The sequence below is a fragment of the Centropristis striata genome, chromosome 9, assembly GCF_030273125.1.
Source record: "Centropristis striata isolate RG_2023a ecotype Rhode Island chromosome 9, C.striata_1.0, whole genome shotgun sequence".
Classification (NCBI taxonomy): Eukaryota; Metazoa; Chordata; class Actinopteri; order Perciformes; family Serranidae; genus Centropristis; species Centropristis striata.
In genome coordinates this window covers 38497001-38508074 of record NC_081525.1, presented here as the reverse complement: position 1 = coordinate 38508074, position 11074 = coordinate 38497001, and the positions used below count along the sequence as shown (strand labels likewise).

Below are 11074 nucleotides of genomic sequence, written 5' to 3'. Positions count from 1 at the left end.
TGGGTGGCACCGGCACACCCTGGCACACCCGTGGCTATACGCCAATGAGTCATAGTCAGCTACATTTCCGCTGTTTTATTTCAGTCTGATGAGTGTGACTTGTGTAACCAAAACCTAGTAACTGAGTGAACAACTTACTACAAAGACATCGGTGAGGGTGAGGAATATTTTGGACACTATGATTACACACTTCCAATTAATATTTACATAATAAAACTCGCTGGTCGCGGTGTCTATTAATAAAACTTTATCAAAGTGTAATATACAAACAATTACACATCACCTATGTTATAAAATGATAAGATTAAACATTATGGCACCCTATCAAACGTACGTAATAATACATATGGGAGCACTGTAAAATTAAAAGTAAATAAAACAAACCACACTTAAAAATGACTCAACTACTGTACCTAATTACAATTTTTAGGTACCGGTAGTTTCATTTTTTTCACGTATGTTACGTTGTTTCACTCAAAATAAAGTCGGGGTGTGTGTGTGTATGTGTTTGTGTTTTGGGGGAGGGGCATCGCCAACCAACCAATCATGACGCTCCGTCTCGACCAATCAGGTGGCAGAACGGGTTCACTTCCTGTTGAGGCGAGGGAATCAATATCGGGTGAGTAAGAAGACGTTTATTAAAAAAGTAGATATTATTCTTTAATAACGCACCTGATGCCATTGTCTGTAGTGACCTAGCATTATTGGATTCACGAATAAACATTTTCATGTAATTTATTGCTAAGGCTGGGCTGTTTGGATTACCTTTTGTCTGGATATTGTGTGTGTGCGTGTGAACAGTTAGCCGCATTCAACTGCTAGCAGGCAGGTTAGCTTAAGAAGCTAACCTGATTTACAGGTTAGCTTAAGAAGCTAACCTGTATCCTTTTTCTTTCATTTCTTGCCACGGCATAACCCAACGGATTAAAAGGCACATTTCACAATTACAAAGTCATCATGGGAGGGATCAAACAGGAGCAGAGTGATGCATCACAGCAGTCCAAACCGTCACATTCAGCGGATCAACCACAGGATGAGGTAGGTGCTGCTACATCTGGGTAATCAATACGCCTTTTAAGTTACTTTTGGAGGAATACGGCTGGTAAGTTTAGTAATCAGTGGCGGTTCTACACAGGGGCCTCCAGGGGCCACTGCCCCTGTGAAGAAGCTCTTGGCCCCTGTTGTGGCCCCTGTGTCAAATTAATAATAAAATGATCTTAATTTATAAAGATGAACCACGGAACAATTCTTACCTATTTTTTGTTCAAACAAAAATGTACACAAAAGGAACCCAGAATGTGTACATTAAATAGTTGAATTGTGTAAATAAAAAAATATAATTCTCACTGTACTGCACTTTCAAAATAAAAACTTATTGTGCACAAAAATAAGAAATGTTATTATATGTTATTGTTGGTAAGTGTCATTGTTTCAATCAATGCTTGTGTGTCTTCCAAATATATTTAAAGGAGATTTTTAAATAAGCTAAAAGGTTTTGAATGCTTAAATATCATCTTTGCCGTTTTTTAATGTGCCCCTCTGATTAAACACTGGCCCCTACAGTGAAATTGGTCTAGAACCGCCACTGTTAGTAATAAAATAAAAGATGATTTGACCATTTTGGTTAAGGAGTTTAACTGTTTACACTCAGTTTTTTATAAGGTAGCTAAATGGAATTTAACCCTATAAAGCCTGAACCGTGAAATAATTGCCAGAAAATTCAAAATTTTCTAAACTGGAGTGCTTGTTGAACCGGCTAACATTTTTTTAAATTCAATATCAATTTTCATATATGAATTTAATTTGGATCATATTTGATACATCAGGTCTTTCTGTGCAATTTGTTGCTCACAATTTGCTTTTCTTGAACTCACATAATCACATAAAACCTAATATTTTTAACCAAATAAAACTTTGACTTTCCTTTTAACATTTTCCTCAAACAAACAAAATCTTTTTTTCCATATAAAACAACATCATACATCTGCTGATATGAAGTTTTCACGCAGCAATGACAGATCCACCAGTGGAACCAGCAAATCATTTTTGTTACATCTGGTATTTTTGTGAAATTTGTCGTTCAGTTTTTTTAATCATCAATTCATGTATTCATCAGGTTTTTCAGGAAAAAAAATATCACACTGATGATGTAGAGGTCTCAAAAACTTATGTATCAAATATGATACACTTGGCTTTAAAGGGTTAAACGAATACATCTACCAATACATTTTACCTTCACAAAAGCTATAATGTGACATTGTGGGAACTGTATTTTTTCGTTTATTTTTACAGGGCAGGTTGGTTGAGAATGTATCAGCTTTTATCAAATCAAAATCAAATCAAGTTTATTTGTATAGCCCTTTACAGTAGCCAGAAGGTACCCAAAGTGCTTCACAGGAAATCCATAAAAACAATACATAACACATGCATAACATATAAGTACAAAATAAAAGTGCTGCAGTGCTGCAAGGTAGTACGAGCCATAGACCACAGCCATACATAGAAAGGAACAAACAAAATGAGTAGACCTAAGAAACAGAGTTGGCAGAATTAAATGCCAACCTAAAAAAGTGGGTCTTCAACTTTGATTTAAAAAGGCTGACATCAGAAGTGAAACGACAATATCTTATGACAATATCCCGTTAACAGCTGATCACAATTGAATAGATTCAACAGCATCACTTACTACATCCTTTTTAATGAGCATAAAGTTAAAAAAAATAAACCACTACCTAAGAGTATAACCATCATGAGGTAAGATTTTTTACAAGACTGTTGTATTTGAGTGTATTTAGTAAACCGCGACCAATTGGTCAATTAGTGGTTCAACATAACATTAATGGGAATTATTTAAATGATTGATTAATCGTTGGAGTCATGTTTGAACTAAAAACAAACCCAAAACATTCTGCTTGCAGCTTCTCAAATGTGAGTATTTGCTGGGAAAGAAAACCTTTCAGCAACCAGTATCACAGTAAAAGTTCCAGTATCTGTATTGAAAATTTTGAACACCAGTCAGCCCTGTTAATACGTTCAAAACACATATACAGCAAGATATTTGTGTCAACACATGTTTCTCAGAGGCAGGGTGGATTGATAAATCGAGTAAAATGGGAGTGTATCTATTTTTGTGAGCTCCACAACTGATGAATTTCGAAAACACTAGTTTATTTGCTGGCATTTAACCCATTAAGGCCTAAAGCGCCTGGAAAAAAATGCCTGGAAAACCAATGGGCGATTTTCAAATGACCCCCTAAAACCTGAAGTTTTTCTGGAAATTCAACACCCGTGGCTTTCATACGAAGTTGAGTTTATTAAAAAATCAACAAACTCAGCAAATGTTACATTTGACTGAATAAAACATCCTATGCATAATACTAATACATGCCCATTAGCAAGATGCAAACATGATATGACCACTGGAAGAACACAACATAGGCCTCATTAGCCTACTGTAATAAAAAAAGAAATAATTATCATAATAATAATAATAAATAATAATAATACATTTTATATATTACACTTTTCAGGGTACTCAACGACGCATAAAGTAATATAAGACATAAACAGTCATGATTTCTTATATCATCATCACAATCAATTAGCCTATTATTATTATTAATATTAATATATTATTAATAATATTTTTATTATCTCCAGATGGCCACAAATCTGTCTGTTCTTCTGTGAAAATATGTCGTCTAAAAACATATTCCTCATCCATAAATGCCGGTCGATTGGTTCCGAGGGTTCAAAGTCCGGATGCGGTAATGCTTTCCCGGCGTCAATGGGTTAACTGAGTAGTAAACAAGCAGCCTCTGCCTTCATTAAGTGTTGTTCTTCCTCTCTGCAGCCAAAGAAGAGAGGCTGGCCAAAAGGAAAGAAAAGAAAGAAGGTGCTACCAAACGGTCCCAAGGCTCCAGTAACTGGATATGTTCGCTTCCTGAATGAACGTCGAGAACATATGCGAGCAAGGTACCCTGACCTGCCTTTCCCAGAAATCACCAAGAGACTCGGAGCCGAGTGGACACGGTTAGCCCCCAATGACAAACAGGTAACTACGGTTTTTGTAGGTATGCATGTCATGGATTGTTTACATACTACAGGGTTCATACAACGTCTTGAAAGTTTGGAAAATGGTCAGAAAATGGAATTGCAGGTGTTAACATTGAATTAGAGTTTTGATGAGGAGGAGCATCCTTAACAGTCTTGTTTACCTTCATGAAGATATTGCAAATTGTGTTCAAATTTATTTTGTTTTTCAGATGGTTGTGATATGTGCATTTTGTCAAACATTTGTAGAATCCAATGTTCTAAATTACAAATTTTGAAAAATCATGCACTGTCCATTAGCAAGACGGACATTTCCCCTCATTGTTATTATTATTATTATCACAACAACATTATTTGTGCATTGACAGCGTTACCTGGACGAGGCGGAACGGGAGAAGATGCAGTATGCTCAGGAACTGAAGGAATATCAGCAGACTGAGGCCTATCAGATCACCAGTTCTAAGATACAAGACAAGAGGATCAAGAAAGGTGACAACTTACATCATCCATGTCATATATGATCTTTTCAAATAGCAGGATGTTGTATATTTGTTGTTCCATTGTGTTATGTGAGCTGTAATATGCACATATGTTGTTCTCTTTCAGAAGACACTCCATCTGTCATCATCAGTACTAGTTCAGAGTCATCTTTATCAAAGGTACACATCCACATCTTGTCACAGTATATTCTGCAATTTCTAATTTTCACATGGATTTCAAACAGCTAAGTTGTCCATTTGCTGATGATGTCTTTCAGGCTTCTGACCTCACAAGCAGATTTGACATTCCTATCTTCACAGAGGAGTTCCTCGATCAGAATAAAGGTAACAGAGAAACTGAAAACAAGAAAAAAAAAATGTGTTTTTTCCAATGGAAATTATTATTTGGTGGCTCTAATAAGTCTCAAATGGTAAAATATGTGATTTTCTAATGTAATCTGGTGGTTCTAACAACTCTTTTAAAGTTAAACCTTCAAAAAAAGACAAACATAGTTACACATATACTCAAATTGTTAATTTTGTGAATCACTTTTAAGGTCATTTCTGACCCATGTGTTATGTAATAATACAAAAACTATTTTTCTTCATAAAGTATGAAAGGAAAAATGGAAATAATCTGTTATCTGTTGTAATAAAAAAAGATATTCAAACACACAGCAGCATGAAATGACATGGTGAATAAATGTGACACAAATATTAACTATCAAAAAAAAAAAAAAATGAAAACAAGAAAGGATCATTCTGAAGCTAAGATTAATTTCATTGATAGGACATATTAATAAATCCCCTGACACTGTAAACTAAGTTCCCCCTAACAACATCCCATCAAATCCCGTTTTTAACTCTCTTTGTGTTTTCAGCTCGAGAGGCTGAGCTGCGCCGGCTTCGTAAGGCCAACATTGAGTTCGAGGAGCAGAACGCAGTGCTTCAGCGGCACATTAAGGACATGTACAACGCTAAAGAACGGCTGGAGGCGGAGCTGGGGATGGACGAGAAGCGTACCCAGGCTCTCCACCAACACCTGCTGGCCATTAAAAACACACTGGTCAACAGTCTGTCGTCAGTCCCCCTGCCAGGTCAGCAGTCAGCGGCTTGTATTTAGTCAGAGAGAGAAAGAAATGCACGAATGATAACAGATGGGTATATTTTAATCAGTGTCACGAGTCTTTAGATCCACAATTTTTATTGAAACTATTTTGTCAGCAGTGACTACTGCCATTGTTAGACTATGGAGTCTTGTTTAGTTAAGATCAACAGACCATTAGTTTTATGCCCCGACCCCTGTTATTAACATTCTTAATTATAATATTACATTTTAAAAGATCGGCCACATGGTATTTGATTTGATTTGATTTGATTTAAGTTTATTTCGAATATGAAAACAAATAATAATAAAATAAAAAAAAGAGTCAGACAAAACATTTAACATGACAGAATACATATTCGAAAAGGAGTGAGAAGAAGTAAAATTGTGATATTACACCATATTTTTTTGGGGTGAATGTACAATACTATATGGCCACATTTTAATGCTTTAAATACTTTATTTAAAGTGTAATACATAACAATAACTTATTTCCCCAGTCAATTGAACAAACTAAAGACCAAAGCTTTGAAAAAACATTTTCGTTTTTAAAAAACGATAACTAACTAAAACTGTATTTTGTGGTTACAAAACTAAAATTATAGTGAAAATGTCCTTAATTTTCGTTTTTGTCAACTTTTTTCATTCATAATTCAGTGTATTTATTTGAACATGCAGGAACACATGGTAAATATGTTTACTGAGACTGGGATGTTTACACTTCAACCAAAATAAAAAATCAAAACACCTGGAACTGTAAGAGTTAATAACCTTATTGGGGCTGAGATGATAAACCAAAGGAAATAAAGGAAACATTTATTATGGCCTCTTTGAATCACACACCCAACAAATAACCCATTACAAAAAAACTAAAACTAATAAAAACTAAACTAAAACTAGAAAACTCACTCTAAAAACTAACTGAATTTGAAAACAAAAATTCACAACAAAATTAAAATTAAAACTAATGAAAAATCCAAAGTTTCCTCGCCTGTTAAAAGCCACAGGGTCATTTTGATTTATCTTTTGATTGATTGATTGATTGATTGAGTTTGTTTTGTTTAGTCCCATAGTATAAATGCGTCATTTAAAATGTCATTAAAAAAATCATCAGTTCTCCTAAGAATTGGATTGCCGTATCAGTGCTTTAAAACCACAATCATGAAATACACACTACTTGGATAATATTGTAGCTGAACTTGAAAGTCACATGAAAAAAGTTCTGTGAATTTGTAAATACTGCCTTCATTTGTTCAAATTGACAACAAAACATGCCAAAATCAGAAGACCCTCTCAGACTCCTGGGGGTTTAAAATGCACAATATTTCACCTTGAGAGGACGTAAGGATATAATCCTTCTGTGACTTTTCTGAACAGGCACAGGTGAGACCGCATCTCATGGGAACCTGGACTCATACCTGAGTCGTCTCAGTGGAGTGCTGGAGGGGAACCCTCACAAGCACCGTGCACTGCTGTCCCAGCTGTGTGAAGTCCTCTCTCACCTGGACAGGTAACTAATCTCTCCCAGACTCAAGGGTTAGAACATTAAAAAAGGAAGGTTGGGAGCAATAATCCAGTGTGCTGAGACACTAGCTGTTTCTTCTAGTGCAGGAGTTCTCAACCTTTTTGAGTCGCGACCCCCAATTTAACATGCATGTTGTCTCACTGAACACAATCTCACAGTTCAGATCAGACAAACTCAGTTGATACGACGTATTTTGGACAAATAATGAAGCAGACAACAACTAAAACATCTTTCTGTCTGTGCATTTATATATTTTTTTGTAACAGTCAGCTTCAAGCCAGAGACTCCTTGCAAAGTAATAATTTGCTAATTTGGGATTTGTCAGAAAAGACACAAAATTACCCAAAAAAGGACTCAAATCGACCAAAAAATGACCAGAAAAAGACACAAAATAACCAAAAAGACACACATTGACCACAAAATGACCAAAACAAGACAAAATTACTAAAAAAAACACACACACAAAATGGGCAAAAAAGACACAAAATGACCAGAAAAAGACAAAAAAAATGACACAAAATTCCTGGAAAAAAACCAAACACAAAATGGGCAAAAAACACATTAAATGACCAAAAAGACAAAAAAACATGAACACTTTAACACGGGAGACAGAGCTGACTTCAAAAATTATTTGACGATCCCTAGAAATCATCTCGCGACCCCAATTGGGGTCGGGACCCCAAGGTTGAGAATGGCTGTTCTAGTGAAACATCTAATGCCCTTCGCTTTGCCTAAATATAGCAATGGTTGTGAGTTGTATTTTTCCATCAAAGCATGCAGTTAAACCACACATGTATAATTATTCTCGCTAAACTGTGTTTTGAATGTTCCATCTTCGTTAGGAATGGTTGCTAAAATATTGGGCTGCATGCAGTATTTTCATTTTCTATTCTATTATCTATCTATCCAAGTCATATTCACCAAACTGGAAAACTTGTAAATGGTTTTATTCTGCCTGTTGAATGCTGATTCTGACTTCTGAACGGGGAAATGAATCGTCAGCTGATATGGTGGCCGACATAGTGATCTTTTGAGCTGAAATGGAAAAAATAGAATTAAAACAAATCGCGCCAAACAGCTTTTCGCTGCATTATATATTGTGTAAAAAAAGTATTCGTAACGGCACATGTCTGACAGCATTTACACCGATACCTACAGGCCGATAATATTGGTCAACGATATATCTGCCAGGCTCTAATTAGCACAATCATCGGCCATGAAATTACAGTTAGTAGTGTAAGTGCAGCAGTACTAGACATAGGGGTGGGATAAAATATTGATACGGGACGATATTGTATCGCTTTCTCTTGTGATGCATTGTTGATACACCAGCTCTCTTTCCTGCATGTCTTCCTGCCTTTCACTCTGTATCTCTACCACTGTCAAATAAAGCTCAAAAAAAGGCACAAAAAAAATCTAAAATTAAAATAAACAAGATTGTAATTAGTAATGTACTTTGTATATGATACTATACTAAATGTTTTGGCTCTGTAGATGTCTTGCATTATGTCTCCTCTGAGTCATAACACTGATAAATGGTTCACCTGTGAGATCATAATATACAGTACAGGCCAAAAGTTTGGACACACCTTCTCATTCAATGCATTTTTCTTTATTTTCATGACTATTTACATTGTAGATTCTCACTGAAGGCATCAAAACTATGAATGAACACATATGGAATTATGTACTTAACAAAAAAAGTGTGAAATAACTGAAAACATGTCTTGTATTTTAGATTCCTCAAAGTAGCCACCCTTTGCTTACTAGAATATAAGACATGTTTTCAGTTATTTCACACTTTTTTGTTAAGTACATAATTCCACATGTGTTCATTAATAGTTTTGATGAATCTACAATGTAAATAGTCATGAAAATAAAGGAAACACATTGAATGAGAAGGTGTGTCCAAACTTTTGGCCTGTACTGTATGAGAATTATCAAGATAATGTTTATGGTACCAGCTCAGATTACTTTGGCTAACTTACTGACAACATTCTTTATTATTGGAACATGATTTCCCATACATATTATATATTTTCTAACTGCATGCTTTTATCCATTGTCAGTGAGAAGTTATGAGGAAACTTCAGCTGGACACCTTTTCATTCCTGCATCAGAGGGACACGTGACAGGCTCGCTGGTATTAGGTCAAGTCAGTGCCATTCAACACAGTATGCTGATATCTCAAGGATAGTAAAGGCTAAAGGGTAAAACGCTTCAGAACACCAAACACAGTCCATGTCTACAGGCCTCTTTATCAATATGTGTATCCTGTAGAATATGTGTATTCATGCACATGAGTTTTTGTGAATGTAAATCTGTGTGGTAGTGTCGAGGGTTTTTACAATTCAGGAATTTTATATAAAAGTAATGTAATTTTATCTTCTGAACTGCTTTAATTAAACTCGATTAAGCCTAAACCTATTGTGTAGTATCAGCAGTTACCTACCGGCCCGGGACCTGTCCAAGAAGATGAGCCTAATTATTAGTTTACAATAAATGCCATTTGGCATTTTGTGGGTGGGGACTGTTTAGATTTACAGTAGTGTTCAATATAATAGCAGTCCAATGTGACTAACCAGATGAATCCAGGTTTTTAGTATATTTTTTATTGCTACATGGCTAACAAGGTACCAGTAGGTGCAGTAGATTCTCAGAAAACCAACAAGACCAGCATTGGTGATATGCAGCTCTTAAGGTTGTGCAATTGGGCAATTACCGTACTTTCCGCACTATAAGGCGCACCGGAGTATAAGCCGCAGGTGTTTTAATGTTTAATTACCATATGTAAGGGTTCGTGCACAGAGGGGATTGTGGGGAAAGAGATGTCTGCTTGAGGAAGCTTCTTTTACAGCCAGATTGACTGTCTTTAACTTAAAAGCGGCATCATATGCATTTCTACATTTGTTTTCCATAATGAGGGTTTGTGCATGAAAACTTCCTTTGCACAAACTATCTCGCTCTCGTAATGTCGTTCTGTCTCTCGTTCTGTCTCTCGTACCACTCTCGGTTTCAATTTTACTTTTGCGCGCTACCTGTTTCACTCTTTTCCGGCGCCCTGCCAGATTGGCTCGGGGTCCTTCGTCTGCTGCTGATTACGGCACGGCGACTCCGACAAACTAAGTAGCTTTCAACACAAATTCACACAGACAAGCGAAAAATAGCTTAAAAGTATCTGAAGGACCCCGAGCCGATCTGGTACGTACACCTGCCTCCAGCTTTTCCTGCTGGAGCCCGCCGCTCCTCGGACCGGTCATAGAGCCCATAGAGTTAAAGTTGGTGGACTGTAACCTGTAAAATCCATAGATTTAGGAGGTAACCTAGTGGCCGTTAGCTGTAAAAATCCATAGATTAGCTGCACCGTTATATAAACCGCAGAATCGAAAAATGGGGAAAAAGGCGCAGCTTATAGTCCGAAAATTACGGTAGTTGAAAGGGGTGTGTTCAAAAAAATAGCAGTGCAGTGTTTCCCACAGACCAGGTAGTAATCTGTGGTGCTCCACTGACACCAGTGAGGGAATGGAGTGTCACAGTGTATGCAGCGGGTGGCGTTCAACACATTCTGAAGCTGCCATATGAAAAAACCTGTATCTATTGTTCTTCAGAGTCACCTGCTGAGACACTATAAAGCTACAGCATTTGGAATTATTCAGCTCAATCTTACTTCTTTAAAAGTAAGTTCTTTAAGAGAAGACAACTGAAAACAGTTTGACCAGAACCCTGCCTGGTTTCATTCCTTCTTCATTATTTTCAGGTTCTTATTCTGGAGCCTATTTGGTGCACAGCTTCATGTCCTATCAGAACACCTAATTTTTTCTTGGCTTCCTGAAAAACAACTCAAGTGCTCTCTCATAAGGGACCTCCTTGGGTTTAGGCCCATTTATGGAAAGTCTTGCTTGAGAAACAGCA

General features: G+C 36.5%; 1 protein-coding gene across 2 annotated transcripts; it reads left to right on the top strand.

The window, feature by feature from the left end:
• The first annotated feature begins 583 nt into the window (after window positions 1-583).
• On the top strand, window positions 584-9585 carry hmg20b (high mobility group 20B). 2 transcript variants are annotated; one of them, XM_059342016.1, is made up of 9 exons: window positions 584-619; window positions 932-1038; window positions 3854-4054; window positions 4422-4542; window positions 4660-4712; window positions 4811-4877; window positions 5414-5629; window positions 7015-7147; window positions 9232-9585. In XM_059342016.1, the coding sequence occupies exons 2-9, from the start codon at window positions 958-960 to the stop codon at window positions 9242-9244; spliced, it is 885 nt and encodes a 294-aa protein (XP_059197999.1). In that variant the 5' UTR covers window positions 584-619; window positions 932-957; the 3' UTR covers window positions 9245-9585. The 2 variants fall into 2 exon arrangements, with proteins under 2 accessions (XP_059197999.1, XP_059198000.1); XM_059342017.1 differs by lacking the exon at window positions 584-619 and having other exon boundaries at window positions 886-1038.
• Window positions 9586-11074: the final 1489 nt, after the last annotated feature.